This window comes from Nomascus leucogenys, chromosome 12, assembly GCF_006542625.1.
Source record: "Nomascus leucogenys isolate Asia chromosome 12, Asia_NLE_v1, whole genome shotgun sequence".
Lineage (NCBI taxonomy): Eukaryota > Metazoa > Chordata > Mammalia > Primates > Hylobatidae > Nomascus > Nomascus leucogenys.
In genome coordinates this window covers 9,400,997-9,421,542 of record NC_044392.1, presented here as the reverse complement: position 1 = coordinate 9,421,542, position 20,546 = coordinate 9,400,997, and the positions used below count along the sequence as shown (strand labels likewise).

The 20,546-nt window shown below is 39.7% G+C and overlaps 1 protein-coding gene across 5 annotated transcripts in view; it reads right to left on the bottom strand.

Moving 5' to 3' along the window:
• Positions 1-20,546, bottom strand: part of SMAP2 (small ArfGAP2) — a 48,781-nt gene that overhangs the window by 10,484 nt on the left and 17,751 nt on the right. For 2 of the 5 annotated variants that reach the window (XM_030823550.1, XM_030823552.1), the window contains exons 2-4: positions 5,993-6,126; positions 4,105-4,190; positions 3,019-3,097 (exon numbers count right to left, since the gene is read on the bottom strand). In XM_030823550.1, the coding sequence (XP_030679410.1) occupies positions 3,019-3,097; positions 4,105-4,190; positions 5,993-6,126 (299 nt within the window). Of the gene's footprint in view, positions 1-3,018; positions 3,098-4,104; positions 4,191-5,992; positions 6,127-8,534; positions 8,556-11,148; positions 11,545-19,395; positions 19,623-20,546 lie in introns of those variants that run through there. The other 3 variants (XM_003273325.3, XM_030823553.1, XM_030823551.1) reach the window with 3 other exon arrangements.

Below are 20,546 nucleotides of genomic sequence, written 5' to 3'. Positions count from 1 at the left end.
TTCCACATTAGCCTCGATGCTGTACGAGGCGTCTTCCAAACACCTTAGGCGCCCGCCCTCCTAACCCACTCATGACTGTTGACATTTGCGATCGAGGCTATGTACAGACGCTAAAACATTTTACCAGTATGCTGCCCATCTGTGCCCCAAATTTAATTTGCCCATGCTTTGAGAGGTCTCCCCTCCTGTTGGTATACTAGTGAATAAGTTCATCTTACTCAGCTTATGTCCTTTGTGATATCATAAATTCAATCATAGGTCCTCTCAATATTCATTTTTTTAATAGTCAGAAAATAAACCTTAATTTCAAGTTTACAGATTAGAAGAACAAAAATTAAGTTTTAAAATCAAATAAACATCTAAATGTAAAACAAAACCACAAAGTAACCTTAAGAATACAGAGTATAGCATACATATGAAAAACATGTTTGGTCTTGCCAGTGATAAAAAATGCAATTTAAAATGCACTTTATGCAGGGAGAAAGATCTTTCTATAATGGTGGGAGGGATGTGAAACCAGTACTCTTATACAATGCTGAGAAGAGACAGTAAAATGGTACAAATTCTGGAAAGTATATTGGCAAAACTAGGAAGAGACAAATGTTGAAATCCTTTGACCTAGATGATACCATATCTTGTAATGTATCTTACGAAAATAGTCCAAAATATGAAAAACGTTAAATGCACCAAGTTCACCCCAGAATTATTTGTGCTAAAAAAAATTAAATAACATTTATGCCACATAAGGGGAATGGTAAAATAAATTATTACTTTTAGTGATTTAGCTACTCACTGAAAGATGATGCAACAATTAAAAATTATAAACACTACATAAGCAACATAGAAATATATGTTAAGTGGAATGAAGGCAGAAGTCTACATAACTGTATTATAATTATGCCTCCAAAAAGAAACTATATAGAAAAAAAGGGGAACACACCAAGAAGATAATTATTAGCAAAGATAGTGAGGGTATGCATGGATATTTCACCTTAATTTTCATTTTCTCTAAAATAATTTTATAATCAATACATGCAGCTGTCTTTTTCATACAAAGTGTATGTCTTTAACACAGACATTTCATTTAAGTTAAAAATGTTTTATCTGCCCATTATAAAAAGAATAGTTTTTAACAAAGCCAGTTTCTTTTCATTTGATACTAAACGTCTTCACTTAGCAAATACTAATTATTGGCATAAAAATCTTCACAAAATACGAAAAAAATCTAAGTACATTAAATAACAAATTCTGAAATAGCTTTTTGGTAAATGGGAGGTTATTTCCTTCCTAAGAAAAACATCCAGTAACATCCATGCTTTCATGGGTACAGTATACCAGCAACGTAATCATGAATACCCTGAGGGCAGAGCTACTGTTTCTACAGTAGCTGTGTACAAATAGCAACTCTACTCCTTCATCATCTGAATTATCTCAGATACCCTTTTCTGACCTCATCTGAGTTCATATCCTTAGGCACAATGAACAGAGCTGGGCAGACAGACCACAGTTTTCTACAAATAAAAGGAAATGTGTATGCCTGGGTTCTAAACTGTTATTGATGATGCCATCCAAGCTGTAGCTGCACACTGGGTTCTTTCCTGGCACAGATATGATACTGACAAGTCCCTTTTCTGGATGACTGCAAGGTAAGAGTCCTTCATACACAGCTGAGAAGGAATCATTTTTACCTAACTACATGTATTACCTTACACTTACTTGCCTGTGTTGAAATTCACCTACCAGTTAATGCTCCTTTCACACAGCTTCATAAGATCAGTCTGAAGTGGATTCCAATTAGCTTAACTTTTAATTACCCAGAAGGGCTTGGAGCTCGGTGCAAGCAGTGATTTCACTGGCTATTATATCATGATTACATAACTAGAATAGATGATAGATAGGTAGGACCTGAGTGGGAAGTAGAGAATCCCTTACTCTCAATACTTCTGTGACTAGATAAATAGCCAATTATTCCCAAGAGAATTTTCTGTAGAATCTTGTCAAAGGTTATTTAAAGGTCTAAATAGTCCTATCTATTGGTTCTCCATTAGTTGTCATTAGTTAGGCATATTTTCCTCTTTCAGAAACCATGCTGTCTGTCCCCCTGTGTGTTACATTTGTCCTAGTTATCATACACTGTATTGCAGATTCTAAACATGCCTAGGAAGGAATGTGTTCTTGGCAACTGGTAGTCAGTCTGCCTCTGAAACCCTTCTCAGAAACAAGGGTCCCATTGGCAATCAGTCCACCAACACACTGGTTATCAGCAGGTAATGCTGGAAATATACATTGGTCAAACTGAAGGAAACTCTGGTGATTTAATTACACCTACTTTTGCTGATTTCATTTACAGGAAAAAAAGTATATATGTGTGTATATATCTATGTAGATAGATATATCTGCAGTACATATACACATATACTGTTTTATTTGATCTAGTATATGCAACATGTCCATCCCAAGAAATAGTTCAAAATTGGGAATCATCACTAACACCTTCTAACTACAGATTAAGGCAAGAATTCACTGATAGGCAGAAGTTTGTTTCATGATATCTCATGGTCTTGACTCAGTAACTGGCACTTTTTACTTTTGCTTAAAAATTTATTTTGAGACAGGGTCAAACTCCGTTGCCTAGGCTGGAGTGAAGTGGTGCAATCACAGCTCACTGCGGCCTCAACCTCCCTGGCTCACGTGATCCTCCCACCTCAGCCTCCCAAGTAGCTGGTTACTACAGGCATGTATACCACCATGCCTGGCTAATTTTTAAATGTTTTGCAGAGATGGGGGTCTTGCTTTGTTGCCCAGACTGGTCTTAAACTTCTAGGCTCAAGTGATCCTCCCACCTCAGCCTCCCAAAGTGATGGGATTAGGTGATGAGCCACCACACCTGGTCTACTTTTGCATTTTTTAAAAGATGGTTTTGGAGTGTTTTGGTAGCAGTTCTTCAACGTGTTCTCTGGCCTGATTTAATAAGCACATTACTTATTATGGACAAAACTTGAAAGATGTATAACCAACCCTAAAGGCATTGATGTCCAGACTTCGGTCCATGTATTTCTTCTTCTCATATTTGTCTCGAATAAATCCTTCAACGGCTCTGCAAAAAGCTTATTAAGGATGAATCCAACAAGCCTCTCAAACAGCAAGAAGATAGAAGGTCAATTGTGTTCCAGGAAGCATTGTTCTCCTCCTTCCCTCTTGCCTGGTTTCCCCACATGGCTCCTGCCTCTTCATATGCAATTTCTCTGACCAAAACCTTGAAATGCCTCCTTCACAGTTAGAGCAGGGAATCATTACTTCCTATGCTTTCCCTTCCGTGTGATGATAGCAGCAAGTGGAATTAACCTTCAAATTGACATTAGAGGTGGCTATACATCTGTGGCTGTTCTAGAATATAGGTAAAGCAGTCAAATGTCTATTTTAAAGCACTTAGGTCAATAGGCCTCAAACAAAAGCACGTAAGTGCCCCTTAAAAACATAAACTCTTGTGCCCCACTGCCAAATTCTGACCAGTGGGTCTTCTGCAAGGCCCCAAATCTGCATTTAACAGCTTCCACCTGAACCCATTAAAAAAAAAGAACCTTAACAAGATGATCTACAAACTACATTTCGAGAAGCACTGCCTTTAAGGGATTTGGTTTTGCTATCCTCTGTTGAACAGATGGTGGAAGAAAGTTATTGGTTACTAATAAACTGGTAAACAGTTAATTCTTTCACCCAAGACATAAAAAGATGATAAAAATGAATGGCAATTTTGCTGACTGCCAGGGTTAACAGAGCACAATGAACTACTCTTTTTAATCAAACAATAGTTTCAGAGATCCAAAATAAACTAGTGGAGATATAACTTTATGGAAGAATTCACAGTGAAATCACTGCAGTCTTAATTCCAGTGAGTCTTCTTCAAGTGACACCATATGACAATTCTGACATTCACAAATACATATGCTTTTTGTGCACCTTGGTCGCAGGACAGAGGACAAGCAAGGACACTGACTAATCCACTAGAGATGACCCAGTCACATTACAGGACTGGAGTCTTGTCTGACTCTCCCCAAACATCAAAATACCACTCAGCCTTCTAAGTTGCTCCAGAAAAGATACGGGTCTATCTGAGGTCGCCGAAAGGTCTCAGGAAGATAGGCTTCATAAAGTCGGTTTGCCTTTCCATTTCCCATCTCTTGCATGCACTGTGACCAAAGAGAACGTAGAAACATGGAACGTCAGATCAAGAAAGAACTGAAAAACTTCTCACCCAATTCCACTACTATACAATTGAAGAACCAACCTAGAGAGTGTCAGAACCAACATTTAAACTTGTGTATTCTGATTTCCAATTCATGATTCTCTCTGCCTTACTAGGATTTCCCAATCATTTGCCCTAAGCTGTCTTTCCCCCTACTCCATAGGTTCCTTTTACTGAAATATTTGTGTACCAAGATAGATTTAATTCAGTAATAAATCAAGATCTCATTTGAAAGTCTTAGATACACAGCTACCAATTAAAATGTCTACTTGGCAGGCAATGATCAGTGTTATCATTCTGAGTTTATACTATTAATCAATTCCAATAAATGTGTTTCCCACTAGGCTTTTAAGTAGACTCCTTAACACTTGTGAGGGATAAATCCCAAGAGCTTTTTAAATCTCCAAATTCCCAAATATCTCCACGGCATTTAATTTCCTTCATAAAACAGAGTAAAGTGTAACTGAAAAATGTAACTCACCTTTTTATACCTTTAATACATCTATAAATACAGTCTAAAGCAATTTCTAAAGCCATTTTCTGGTTAAGAGTAACCTCTTATTTCCATTACCAACTTTAGCAACTGGACTTGGGGGGGCGGAGGGCTTCCCTTTTACTCCCAAGAAAGAAAAAATTAAAATTAAAGCATTTCAATGTAGGAAGAGAATAAAAAATAATGAAGCTATATCAAGGTACAGCTCTTAGGCCAGCCAGACTCATTAACTTAGGAGTCTCACTCCAAGCCCACCAAGCTAACAGCATGCAAGATTCATGTATGCATTCATTCCAGCTGTTACAGCTTTTTAAAGATGATAACAATAAATATAATATATACGTTGTCTTATTTAATATACTTTTAAGGTTAATTATGTTTAAATTTATTTAAAATTTTTGAAATTTTAAATGTTATCTAATTCCACATTTGTATGTGTCTAAAGATATATTAACAATCAGAAATGATGAGTTTACAAAAATGGATATATCTTAATATTATGTACCATTAAAATAGTTTCCCTGTCTAAAAAAAAAAGATTCATGTATGCATTTTGGCAATAAATATTTCTATTAAGTCTATGATTTGGAGGTTTTTTTAAAAAGTGAATTTTTATTATTATTATTTTTTTTTTGAGACAGGGTCTCACTCTATTGCTCAGGCTAGAGTGCAATGGCATGATCATGGCTAACTGCAGTTTCAACTTCTGGGCTCAAGCAATCCTCCCACCTCAGCTTCCCAAACTGCTGGGATTACAGGTACGTACCACCAGGCCCAGCTAATTTTTTAATTCTTTATTTTGTAGAGACAGGTGTCTCACTCTGTTGCCCAGGCTGGTCTTGAACTCCTGGACTCAAGCGATCCACCCACCTCGGCCTTACAAAGTGCTGGGATTACAGGCATGAGCCACCGTGCCCGACCAAAAGTGAATATTTGAAACTATAAATTTTAGACCTGCAAATGCTAAGAGTCTTAGAAAATCACCCAAAGATCCCTCTTAATACTTTCGTGGACCCATGGAATCCTAGACCATAGACTATTTCTGTTTTTAAGGAAGTTAAATAAAGGTAGAATAACTGGTATCTTAAATAGAAAGAATAAAAATTTCTGTTAAGGTACAAGAATTTGACATTAAGTGTTTAACAACTAAATTTTCCTTTATCTTCACCTTTGTGCCAGGTTTGACTGAAATGCATCTGGAATTCCTTTTACACAGATATATGGAGCAGCTGACTCACTCTCGGGCTAAGTACCTGAATCTGTTCTTGAGTCCACTGGTCGAGGTTAACTGACTTTACCCTGGATATGTGCACCCCCAGATTCCTGTGGATTCCAGCACATCGAATGCAGATGAACACACCAATGTTCCATGAGGCCCATCGCGGCCCTGCGAAATCAGGAACAGGGCAATAAAGTTCAGATTACAACATTCGAGGCCTAAACTACAATATTAGATTATCAGACATTTCTGCTAGAATGTAAGTGAAAGAATTTTTACCATAACCACCTGGTTTTGACTCTGCTCATTCCTCAATGTGTCAGCTTTTCTTTAGTTTAAATTTAAGTGTACAATACAGTGGTTTTTAGTATATTCACATAGTTGTGCAATGATTACTACTATCTAATTCCAGAGCATTTTCATTAGTCCAAAAGAAATCACAAACCCATTAGCAGGCACTACCCAGTTTCTCCCACCTCTTCCTCCCAGCCCCTGGCAACTATGAATCTACTTTTTATCTCTATGGATTGCCAATTCTGGACATTTACTGTAAACAGAATTATATAATACGTGGGCATCTGTGCATGGTACAATTTCTTTACAGTGTCTGCTAATATGAGTGTTGAAACGCAGATGTTATAAGACTGTTACTTATATTAAGAAAAGTCCCAGGAGTGCAAAGCCATGTCATATTCTATTTGGCCGAGCACCTTGCATAAACAGTCCTCTCCCAAGAGACGTTTTAGTGGTGATGGGCCTGTATTCACCACTTTTTAGTGGTGGCCTGTATTCAGTTTTCCTACCAGGAAAAAAGATAGATACGGCATGCTTGTCCATGGCTCAACCTGTAACTGAAACTGTGTTTATCCTTCCCCCAACCCCAGGCCTATAAAATATGCATGTGCATTAACTTAATAGGATCCTTTCCCCTTAGGCTGATGTTCCTACTTTACTCAACTACTGAAGTATCTTGTTTCAAGATTGCCAAATAATAAAGATGCTCATAGCAACAAAAAAGAGATCTCAAATATGAATTTTAATTCAAAACTGTTACAGAATCTCCCATCCCCTGCCAGTGTTACTCATCCTAATAATCACTCTGAAAACTTATCACACTCCTCTTCATAATTTTCACCCAGGAAAAAAAAATGACTCATAAGAAACCTGCCAAAAACTTACTAAAAAATCAGAAATACTTCCTTCTCCATATCCCACTTGGCAGAAATTTACCACATAAAATAAGTGTGACATAAAAATTAGAGGATGCAATAAAGAGGTGAAAAGACACTGATTTTCTACAGAGATAAACAGGGCCTACGCTTGGAACGACAACAAGCACAAGACTTCAGTTCTTTAGGACACAGACAATTATTTGGTTAGCTAGCAGGTTTTTAATTTTTTAATTTTTATTTTTAGAGGCAGTCTCGCCGTCACCCAGACAGGGAGTGCTGTGGCACGATCATAGCTCACTGCAGCCTCGTCTTCCCGGGCTTAAGTGATCCTCCCGCCTCAGCCTCTGGAGTAGCTGGGACTATAGGCGTGTGCCACCCTGCCTGGCTAATATTTTTATTTACTGTAGAGATTAGGTCTCACTATGTTGCCCAGGCTGGTCCTGAACTCCTGTCCTCAAACAATTCTCCCACTTCGGCCTCCCGAAGTGCTGGGATTACAGGTGTGAGCTACTGTGCCTGGCCAGCCTGAAGGTTTTGACAGCAGTTTTAATGAAGGAATGCTAGAATCGTGTGGCAGAAAATTAGTTTTAGAAATTTGAATTCATGATTATTACAAATAAGAATGTAATTTTTTGACAAAGATATCACTTCTTTACTATGGCAAATACTGCAACAGAAGGCTCACATTCTCCTTATTACCACCAGGTGGTGCTCTCTGCCTGAAATTTTATCCCAATACCTTATTGTTATCACAAGCTCAGATCTACCTTCTAAAAAGATATTTAGTCCCTTCACATTCCTAGATGGATTTACATAGTTGGCCCACCATGTATCTAATAAACACAAAAACGATTTGCACACTTGTTTCAGGTGGGAGAGTGTCACGTCAAACACAAAATGAAAACCCCTAAACTGATGTAAACGGGGTTTCTTAGCATGCTGTATATCCATTTTAGGTTACAGTTTTCATAAAGGAACTCCAATAAGATCTAAGTTATATAAGATTTAAAATGGCACCAAGTTAATATTTCATGTTTCTTAAAGCATTTTTCCTTTGCTCTAGATTCCGGAGTCTAGAACTCATAAGACAAGTTAAGATGTATTTGTTTGCTAACAAAGTCAGAAGCCAAACACATTCATTAAAAATTAAGTCAGCTGTGAAATGTTACACTGTTTGCTTCCTGGCCTTAAGATGGGAAAAGGCAATTCCCAGTCATCTAAGCCACTGTCACAGCTCCCACTCCAGAGTACTTAAAGTCTTTTTGCTTCTGAGGAATGCAAGGCTAAGACTTGGAGCCTTGGGGTCACTCTGAAGCCACTGACAAGGCCTCAGTACAGAAACACAGGCAACTATATTTTCATGAAAAGCCAGAGAAGAGCCTCTTCTCCCTGCCAAATCCCTACCTGACATCCCTTCTGAAACCTCTTCCCAGTGAATATAGTGACAGTTATATCCCAGATACTCAGTCTCTTTTAGTTTTGAGCCACTAGATTAATGAATAACTACATGTTTCATCAAAGATTCTGAAATTAGAGAAAAGAAAAATAAAAGAGACAAATGTTACTTATATGGCTGAAAACATGGGGAAACGGTGTAGTTACTTTTATTTCATTTTATTTTTTATAGACAGGGTCTCTCACTCTGTTGCCCAGGCTAGAATGCAGAGGCAAGATCATGACTCACCGTAACCTCCCAACTCCTGGCCTCAAGCGATTCTCCCACCTCAGCCTCCCATGTAGCTGGTACTACAGGCATGCACCACCATGCCCAGCTAATTTTTTAATCTTTTAAAAGACAAGGTCTCCCTATGTTGCTTAGGCTGATTGTGAACTCCTGGCCTCAAAGAATCCTCTCGCGTCAGCCTCCCAAAGCACTAGGATTACAGGCGCGAGCAACCACGCTCTGCCAGTTGTAGGACTTAGGTTTGAGCGCAGCTCCTTCAATGATTACCTGTGTGACCTTCTGAGAGATACTTAAATTTCCTGAGCCTTAGTTTCCTCATCTATAAAATGTGTACAATAGCATTCACCTCACAGTGCCTAGAACACAGAGGGACAATAATGACTGAGGACTATACATAAGGATGTGGTATAGAATGAGGTTTCCAGAACCCACTTCCCATTCATCTTCCTGATAAGGGCCAGTTAACTCATTCATATATGTAATATATACCAACACTCTATGCAACACCACGGAGTGCTTCTTTTTATTTTATTTTAATTTTATTTTTTTGAGACAGAGTCTCGCTCTGTCACCCAGGCTGGAGTGCAGTGGCGTGATTTCGGCTCACTGCAACCTCCGCCTCCTGGGTTCAAGCAACTCTCCTGCCTCAGCTTCCCGAGTAGGTGGGACTATAGGCACGTGCCACCACGCCCCGCTAATTTTTGTATTTTAGTAGAGACAGGGTTTCGCCATGTTGGCCAGGCTGGTCTCAAACTCCAGACCTCTCTGGTGATCCACCCGCCTTGGCCTCTCAAAGATCTGAGATTACAGGCGTTAGCCACCACGCTCAGCCAGAGTGCTTCTTTTTAGAAAGGAATATGAGTTCTGGTCCCAAAATATCAGAACTAAAATGAACTGAATATCAGAGAGAAGAAATTTACCCTAGACCCAATTTCAAAGTCTTCTGGAAAACATGAAATTTTAAGCAGCTTCATTTCTCTTAAAATATTTCTTGAAAATGCACTTTTTAAACCCTCACCTGTTCCCTTTCTCTGATACACATCCCCACCCTGCCCTTGTGCTTACATATGCCCCCATTATACAGGCAAAGAAAGAAGGCCCAAGGCTGTCAGCCTAAGTGGTGGGTACTTGGATTCCACAGTACCTGGTATTGCTGCTACAAGGCAGCCTACTTGAATCTGGTAAACTTGCAAAAATGCAAGTGAAACCAATTGTTTCAGTTCCATCCATGTTGCTGCAAATGTCAGTGAGTTTAAAAAAAGTGGATCTCATGAAGAGACAGTAAATTGGTGTTCTAGAAGCCAGGAAGGGTAGGCGGATGGAAGAATAAATGAGGTTGATTAACGGGCACAAAAATACAGTTAGCCAGCCTGGCCAACATGGTGAAACCCCATCTCTACTAAAAATACAAAAAATTAGCCAGGCATGGTGGCACGCGCCTGTAATCCCAGCTACTGGGGAGGCTGAGGCAGGAGAATTGCTTGAATCCAGGAGTCAGAGGTTGCAATGAGCCGAGATCACACCACTGCACTCCAGCCTGGGCGATACAGCGAGACCCTGTCTCAAAAAAAAAAAAAATACAAAAACACAGTTAGAAGAAATAAGACCTAGTGTTCAATAAATCAGTACAGTGACTATAGTAAATAATAATCTACCATATATCTCAAAATAGGTAGAAGAGAATAATTCAAATGTTCCCAACATAAAGAAAAGATCAATGTTTAAGGTGATGGATATAGCATTATCATGATTTGCTTATTACACATTATGTGAATGTATCAAAATATCACTTGCACCCTGAAAACATGTACATCTAATTATGTATCAATAAAAAGAGATAAACCAATTGTTTAATACACATTGGTCATGGCAGTCAAGGAAAAAAATATAAAAGATGCCATTTTGAAATTTAAATTGAAAAGAGATGCTAAGAGGCAATATGCCAAACAATTTTGAAAGCAAAGAGGATAGACAAGTGATGTAAACTGGTAGTGATTGGCACAACACAAGAACAAGGTCACACATAAGTGAACATATTCAAAAGGAGCCTAAGAGCAGGCTTGGGCAGCATTAAGCAATACTAAAACTAATATAGAATCACTCTGCAATAAGGGATCAGGGAAAATGAGAAAAGTAGATGGAGATGGATTTGGTTAATCACTCAAGAAATCAACTGTCCTAAGTACCAGCTCAGTATCGGAAAAACCTGGGTTTACATGGACCTGTTGCCTGTATTTTGACAAGTTTCTCTAGGGCTTATGTCTCCATTTGTAAAATGAAAAGCATATACGTAATATCCAACTTATATTCAACGTCTGGACAGCTTCTACATACCGAGTAACTACTGCTGCAAATTCCTCTTGCTGCTGAAACTTCCTCCACCACCAAAGCTGCCAGGGTTAGAGGGGCTCTGGGATTGACAACTCAGCAGACAGAAAAGCGGAACTAGCATGATGGACGACTTCAAGCTACTATTAATATTATAATAATTACATCATTGAGTTCTAATCTATGGAGTTCCAAACAAATAAATATTGAGGAGGAAAAAACATTGATAAATTGATGGCCACCTACATTTAGACCTGCTGGCATAATGGACCTGTCAAAAAGTTCAACGGGCAGGCTAAGCGAAGGGAGAGAACTTTCCCATCTTCCATCCACATCCTGTGGAATCTATCTTGGAAACTTTTCCAGAATCTATCCATTTCTACCTAGACCTCCTCATGTCTCACCTATAAGCATACGTTCTTTTGTTTGTTTGTTTGTTTGTTTTGAGACAGAGTCTCGCTCTGTCGCCCAGGCTGGAGTGCAGTGGCGCGATCTCGGCTCACTGCAAGCTCCACCTCCCGGGTTCACACCATTCTCCTGCCTCAGCCTCCCGAGTAGCTGAGACTACAGGCGCCCGCGACCATGCCCGGCTAATTTTGTTTTTGTATTTTTAGTAGAGACGGGGTTTCACCGTGTTAGCCAGGATGGTCTCGATCTCCTGACCTAGTGATCCGCCTGCCTTGGCCTCCCAGAGTGCTGGGATTACAGGCGTGAGCCACCGTGCCCGACCAGCATTGGTTCTCTTAACATTATTTACTGTGTACCTATGTGCAAAGCAATTTGCCTGCTAAGTACTGGGGATACAAAGGCAGAGAAAATAAAGATGAGATTCCTCAATTCAAAAAGCTCACAGACTAACAAGCAATTAGTCTTCAGAATCCCACCAGAATAATCTTTCTAAAACACAAATCTGTACAGGTCACACCTCTACATATAAACCTTCCATGTAGTCTCATACACAAAGGTAGATACGTAAATTGGTGCACATTTTCTGAATAGCATATTCCAAACTAAGCTCTCAATCTCTTGCTACAAAATCTCCTCTTCCTTTTTTCTTCATCTTAGTCAACTACACCTCCATCCATTCCATTGCGTCAGTCAGAAAATTATGCATCATGAAACCTCTCTCCTTCAGCCCCCACATCACCAAGACAAAAATATCTGTCAAATCAGTATCTCTTCTCTCCATCTGTATCACTATTTCTGTAATCTAAAGCCACCAGACTCTTTTGGACCACTGCAATAACCTCCTAATAGCTCTCTCTCCACTTTTACATTCTCTTCTCCCTTGGGCCCAAACCAAAACCATTCTCCACCAAACAGCCAACTTGAGCTCTTAAAGAAGCAAAGCCACATTGTGCTGCTTAAAATTCTTCTATTACTATTGGATTAAACAACAAAATCCTTAACATAGTTTCCAAGGTCTTAAAAGGTCTAGCCCATGCCTCCTTCCGCAGCCTCTCAGTTCCTGTGATAGCAGCCTTCTTTCATTTCCTCAAGGCACCAACATGTTCCTTCCTCAGGGCTTGCTGGCCTTTCTACATGCTGCTCCTGCTGCCTAAAAAAATTATTTCCCTAACTGCCAAATGCCACTTGCAGCCTGGCCAACTCCTATACATCACGAGGTCTCAGCTGAAATGTTTCTTCCTCAAAGGAGTCTTTCCTTGGCTCCCCAGTCTAAACCCGACTGTAAAGTCTCTTCTACCCTTTCTTTTGGTTTTTACCTTACAGAAAATTTCAAACAAACAAAAGCAGAGCATAATTAACCATGAGTTTCAGCAATTATCAACTCCTAGCCAATTTTGTTTCAGCTATACTCCCACCCACTGCCCCTCAACTCCAACCTTGGATTATTCTGAAGCAAATCCTAAATATCATACCATTTCATCTGTATATACTTCAACATGTATCTCTAAAAGATAAGGACTTTTTTTTAAAGGTTATGAACTTTCATTTACCTTTTACTCTTTCTTTCATTCATTTTTTTTTTTTTTTTGAGACAGGGTCTTGCTCTCTCACCCAGGCTGGAGTGCAGTGGCGCGATCATAGCTCACAGCAGCCTTGGGCTGTCAGGCTCAGGCAGTCCTCCCACCTCAGTCTCCCAAGTAGCTGGGACTAGATGCATAAGCCACCATGCTCAGCTGATTTTTATTTTTTAGAGATGGGTCATTGAGTGGTGTTAAGAGTCAGGAAAAAAAAAAAAGAAAGAAAAGAAAAAAAAAGAAATGGGCCAGGCACGGTGGCTCACGCCTGCAATCCCAACACTTTGGGAGGCAGAGGCGGGCAGATGACCTGAGGTCAGGAGTTTGAGACAAGCCTGGCCAACATGGTGAAACTTCATCTCTACTAAAAATACAAAAAAAAAAAAAAAAAAAAAAAAAAAAAAAAAAAAAATTAGCCACACGTAGTGGCACGTGCCTGTAGTCCCAGCTACTTGGGAGGCTAAAGCAGGAGAATCACATGAGCCCAGGAGGTGGAGGTTGCAGTGAGCCGAGATCCCACCACTGCACTCCAGCCTGGGCAACAGAGCAAGGCTCTGTCTGAAAAAAAATAAAAATAAAAATAAATAAATGAAATAAAAAAGAGACAGGGTCTCACTATGTTGCCCAGGCTGGTCTTGAACTCCTGGCCTCAAGTAATTTTCCTACTTTGGCCTCCCAAAGCACTGAGATTACAGGAGTGAGCCACTGTGCCTGGCCACCCTTTACTTTTTCTAAATCATACCACATTTTGTTACTGTCTAATTATTTGATTGTTTAAGATTTCTTTCCCACTAAATTATGCGTGCCACAAGAGCTGACACCAGACCTGTGACATTCACTATCATATACTCACGGCATACCATGGTTCCTTGAACATAGCAGGGAAGCAACATTTGTTTAAAGATTAATTAAAACTAAGTATGCTAGGTGCAGTGGCACATGTCTGTAGTCCCAGCTATTCAGGAGGCTGAGGTTGGAGGATCACTTGAGCCCAGGAGTTTGAGGCCAGCCTGGGCAACATATTGACACCGTATCTCAAAAAAACAAAAGAACTAAGTAAATCCTTTGACCCCACTTGTAAGAATTCATCAGGGAAAAAACAGGTCAAGTACACAAAGAAATATGTTAAGAATGTTCATTATTACATCTTTATGAAAATTAGAAACATCAGTAGGTTACATTAAGGACTTATGGTATCACCATTTAACGGGGAAAAATTTTGGAGCCTCTATTTCATACAAAAGTATCTCCATGATATAGTAATTTTAAAAATCCAGTATTAAAAGAGTATACATGAAACAATTCCATTTTTGTTTAAAATATGAATAAATGAGCTGGGTGTGATGGCATGCCTCTGTAGTCCTAGCTACTTGGGAGGCTGAGGTGGGAGTACGGCTTGAGCCCAAGGATTCAAGGTTGCAATGAGCTATGATTGCACCATGGCACTCCATCCTAGGGAACAGAGTGAGACCTTGTCAAAAAAAAAAAAAAGAATAAATGTACAGGTATGCACAGAAAAAAAATCTAGAATATATGTAAATTATTACTATATCTGGATAATAGGGTTGTGAAACATTTATTTTCTTCTCTATATATCCTCTCTGAATTGTTTGCAATGAGCTTTCTATTAATTTTGCAATGGGAAAAACCTGTACAGATATCGTAAAAACAAAACAACGTAAGCATCCAGGGCCCCTTACCGGCTGCAGGATAAGTTGAAACTCCTTAACATGATATATATAAAGTCTGTTGAGAGCCTTGTACTTTACACATGCTGAGGAAGTCATAATTCAGAAATACGCAGCACACTCAAATCTCTTTGACTACACCATTCTTTCTACCTGGAATGGCTTTCTCCCTCATTCCCTGCTTGACAAACTTAAAAATCCAGTTCATCTGTGACGCCCTCCAATGGAATAAACCCTAACTTTCTCTATTGCTAATAGCCCAGGGTATGCTTTGTTCTTCTAATACTTAATATCTTGTTCGAGTTGCTCACAGGTCTCTCTTGTCCTAAATAGACTATGAGCTCTGGAAGGCAATGACCATGTTCCTTCATCATTTATCCCAAACACTTGACACAATGCTAGCAAACAGAAGATGGTACACAATAAATGTGTGTTAAATGAATTCATCATAAGCAACATAAATGTACATATTTTTCCTGTTTTGCAGAATGAAGGGAGAAGTTTTCAAATGCCTTAAAGGATAGCTATAACGCAGAAAACGGATTAGGTTACTTTGGAAAGGCTTCAAAAGCAGAACTGGCACCAAGGAGTAGAAGTTGATTTTAGCACCCTCTGGGGAAAAATTTTCTAACAACTAAGGTTGTGTAAAAACCAATGCAGCATATCCAGAAATTGTAAAATCTCAGTTAGTGCAGTGTTCAGACAGAGGCTTGGTAATCAGTTCTCAGGGATGGTAGAGAAATGATCCCCATGTGGTGAATTGGGTGAACAATGAGCCCTACAGTTCTTTCTACTACTACAGTCCTACTACTACGGTAGATAATTTGCAGTAATTTTTAGGTCCCTTTCTGCTTACCGTTCAATGGTCCTGAAAACGTAAAATGAAATAAACAATCTATGAAGATGTTAGGCCTGGAGGAACCTAAAACACGGAATCAAATTCGGTTCATGGAGCCTACACTAGGCACTGAAAACTGGTTAAATGCAACATACACATAAGGAAAAACCTAAATCAACAAACTCGGATTTTATAAGAGATTAATTCTACGTGACAGAGCTTGTCATTAACTCTGACCCAAAATTTGGAAGTCAAAGTAAAAAAAGCAGCAGTATTTGTTTTAAGAACAGATCTAGTGCCAGTTACCTCAGTTCCACTCATTATATCCCTCCATTCTCTGATTCACTGAAAAGGAAGAATACACAGGAACACCAGTGGGATCTTGGAAAAATTATGTAGGGCTGCTGAGAGGTATGTTTACCTCTATGTTTTCATCTACACAAAAGAGAGTTCATCAAGTTCCTTATTCCAAAATAACAATAACAGTAACTTTGAACTTCTGTAAGTATAAACATTTTAAGGAACCATGAGACCAAAATAAAGGCTTACGCAATCAACCTCTGCTTTCAGAACACTTGCAGGAGAAGTCGCTTTCCATCTGGGCCATCTTGCAACAACGTTGTTTCCGTTTGTCAAAAAGAAACACTGTCCACATTTGTACAGTTGAAAAAAGAGCGTAAGTTAAGCTTAAAAATGTCTGAGACAAAGGAAATTAAAACATGTCTGAGACTGGTTAGAGAATAAAGGTAAATCCTACACCAAGAAATTTAAAATTAGAAAATCAGAGGTGGAAAGGACTTTAGAAGTCCTCTTGGGTCCAGCCTCCCACTGAATGCAGCCTCCTTCTAGGGGTGATCACTTGGCTTGTCCAATGCTAAGTCAGTTATGTACCATTTCAAAAGGGAGTCGGTTTGTCTATTAGACGGCACTGACTATTAGAGAGGCCTTCCTTATACGGAGTCCCATGAATCTGTCTTCCTACCATTTTGATATCCTGGTGCTGCTTTTTACTCCCCTCATACTTATATAATATATCAAAGTATGCAAGATAAAGATGGAGGTTTGGAGATTCTAGCAGAAGAGAGCAGCCACTTATATACTCAACCAAAATACAAGCCCGCTGAACCAACTTAATCCAGGAGCTCAATGATAGAACAGACATAGCAATTAGACAGACTGCTGTGATTATCAACGGAGATGAAGCAAAGCAACATTATCTTCCTACCGGGTAACCAGAAAAAGGACGTTAAGGGAAGTAGAACACTGCTAAGTACTCACTAATGAAATGATTAGTCAATCTACATCTAAAACTAATTCAGCAGTTAACTTAAAATGGCTTTTCTCAAAAAACATTAAAGCCTGTAACACAAAGAAATCAACAGGAAAGCAGACTGAGGTCTACTAGGAGACAGGAAGGAGGCACTCTTCATCTTTCTCATGTTATTTAACTGGCCCTTCTTATCTACAGAGCTAAAGATACGGATTATCTAAACTACAGCACTAATTTCCTGTGTGACTTTAGACAAGTCAATATACCTCTCTGACAAGTCAATATACCTTAACCAGATTATCTCAAATCTACCTCTTCTAAAAGATAGTAACTGTATCTCAAAAATTCATTAAACTACTCCGAAAAGGTTGAAGGGAAGGCAATTGACTTTCAGTAAATTTGGCTCCACATTAATCTTACTTTCTTGGTTTTTATTATTATTATTATTATTATTATTATTATTATTTTGTAGAGTTGAGGTCTTGCTATGTTGCCCAGACTGGTTTTGAACTCTTGGGCTCAAGTGATCTTCCCACCTTGGCCTCCCAAAGTACTGGGATTACAGGCATGAGCCACTGGGCCTGGCCATTGGTTTATTATTAACAGGTAGGGATTTACTGTGACTCTTCCTTGTTGTCTCTCCCAGCAGTGGAAGGTACCTAGTGTATACTTAGGTGATGTTTCTGGGAATAAAGAACTATCAATCAGTCATCCTGTATCATTATTATCAACTCAATTCCCCAGGTGACTTCAGGAGGGAAAGAATGAGATCCTAGTTTGGACTTTGTTGGCTTTGAAAAGGACATTCTGCCAACATATGTTCTGATAATGTCATCACCCCATTCAAAGCTATGTCACTGGACCCCCCACCATCATCTGAACTCCAAACTTCTAAGTATGGCTTAAATTCTCCCGTGATCTGGGTCTTTAATTCTCATTACTCCTCTTCTCACTTCTATACACCAACAATGACATCACTTCCTCTTAAAACTGTGTATAGATGCCACTTGTCATGTTCCTGACTCACAGAGAAGTCTGAGAGAGTGAATACTACCCGCAGAGACCCACAGGCCTTTTTCTGATTTGGGGATGGGATACAGACAGAAGGACTCTTGGGTGTGGTGAGTCCCTGTTCCAACTAGAGGACCTCCTGACTGCCACAAAAATCAATGTACACATATATCAAAACACCACATTGTATACTGTAAACATATACAATTTTCATCTGTCAATTATATCGTCATAAAAAAGAATTCTTTCCAGTAGGTCCTGGGGAAGCTATGCAGTTCTCTTGGTGGTAATGTCTGAGAGCTGAGACAAGGCCCAAGTCTTTGGGGGTTTCCCTAGGAGATTCTGGTATGTGCTGCTATGATTGTTTTTATAGTAAAGAGCCAACACATTTTAAGGAGGGAGAAAGACCTAGCCAAGAGATTTTCTGCCAGTATTGAAGAACCTTGTAAAGTCAGTGAGATGAGACTGATTGCATAAGCCAATGAAGTCCCCAGTTGCTTCCGTTAGAGGCCAGTCCCTTGATGTTACAAACACTGAATAAGACAAAACTTAAAAATCTGAACGGGTCCACCTCTTCCTTTGAGGACAATAGACTTCTTCCAAAAAGAGCAAAAGTGGACCCCCTTAAGTTTTCATTTCATGGAGTGAACTGATGATGGCTAACCTTCAAGACATGGTTACTTGAAGATTCATCAAAATCCTTCCAATCCCTAGTGATTGGTGCCCCAAACACCTAAACACACTGCACAAGAGGAGAACAACTTCTGAGGCAAATGGTAGATGGTGTGATTGAAACACTTATCTTAAGAAAGCTTAGAACTGTGCTCCCAAGAAACCACAGGATGGAAGCAAAGAATTCTGGAACTGAAGGAAAAAATTCTTGAAAATGAACATATGAATGAACTCAGTTACAAATGATAAAGAGAGCCAGCTAAAAATCTATGACTGAAACTGCTGGAAAAGATAGATTTGCTTGCTCTCTTTAGAGCCAATTACATGGATAATGGCAACTTGGAATTGGAAAAAAGGGTGAATCAGAAAATGGAGACCACTTAGACTATTGTCAGACGTTAATCTGAAGAAACTCATTGATTCTGTTCACGCAAATACTCCTTAGAAGGGTTAGAACAGGCCGGGCACAGTGCCTCACGCCTGTAATCCCAGCACTTTGGGATGCTAAGGCCAGTGGATCACCTGCGGTCAGGGGTTCAAGACGAGCCTGGCCAACATGCTGAAACCCCATTTCTACTAAAAATACAAAAATTAGCCAGGCATTGTGGCTCACGCCTGTAATTCTAACTATTCGGGAGGTTGAGGCAGGAGAATCGCTTGAACCTGGGAGGCGGAGGTTGCAGTGAGCCAAGATTGAGCCACTGCACTCCGGCCTGGGTGACAGAGCAAGACTCTCTCAAAAAAAAAAAAAAAAAGTTAGAAGAACTACTTACACTTTGTTGATCAACTTACAGTCTCTCACAAATAGCTTTACAGGGCCTATTTCCTCTATTTGCAAAATATCTTTTTGTGCAAATCTTGCTCTGCCCACTTTCCCCATGAAGCCTTTTCTCCTTCCTATTCCAACTCCCACAGCACTCTGCTGCCTCTCCTGCTGCACTCACTCATTTGTGGTTGTTCTATTGTTGGATTTGTTTGTTCTTCTAAGATAGGGTCTTGCTTTGTTGCCCAAGCTAGAGTGCAGTGCAGCCTCAATCTCCTATGCTCAAGCAATCCTTCCACCTCAGCTTCTCGAGTAGCTGGGACTACAGGCATGTGCTACCACACCTGGACAGCTTTTATTTTTGAGAGCTCCTTTAGGTAACAACAACAATAAAAGTATACTAATTTAGTATACTTTTTTTTTTTTGAGATGGATTCACGCTCTGTCACCCAGGCTGGAGTGCAGTGGTGTGATCTCGGCTCACTGCAACCTCTGCCTCCCGGGTTCAAGCTATTCTCTTGCTTCAGTCTCCCAAGTATCTGGGACTACAGGTGCATGCCACCATACCCAGCTAATTTTTTGTATTTTTAGTAGAGACGGCAGGGTTTCACTCGATCTCCTGACCTAGTGATGCACCCGCCTCGGCCTCCCAACGTGCTGGGATTACAGGCATGAGCCACTGCGCCCGGCCTAATTTAGTATACTTTTTAAAAACCTAGTATGAGTATTTTGCTTATGTGGATTTAAGTTTTAGATCACTCATTACAGAAAATCACACAAAGGTAATTTAAATACCCTAAATAGAAAGTCAAGGGAAAGGGTGTCCTTAATGCTCCTTGTCTCCTGGTTAGCCTATGATATTTCAACTCTAGCCAATTTCCTTTACACAAAGACCCTGCTTAAAGCATTTATGAATAAGCTGGAAGAGTGGTGGATGAGACATGGCTTCTCTGAATAGGGGAGGGAGGACACAAAAAATAGCTGCTTTCATTGAGGGCAGGAAAGAGATTATTTCATTAGGAGCCAAACAGTGAGACTATCTCAGTACAAACAATTGTTTGGCTTGAAGACTCCATGTGGGTAATTACTCCAGCAAAGGCTCAGCTGGAATGGAACACGGAGCCTGCCAGGACCTAAGGATAGGGACTGACACAGGCTCAAGTGTCTGAATCATGCCTTT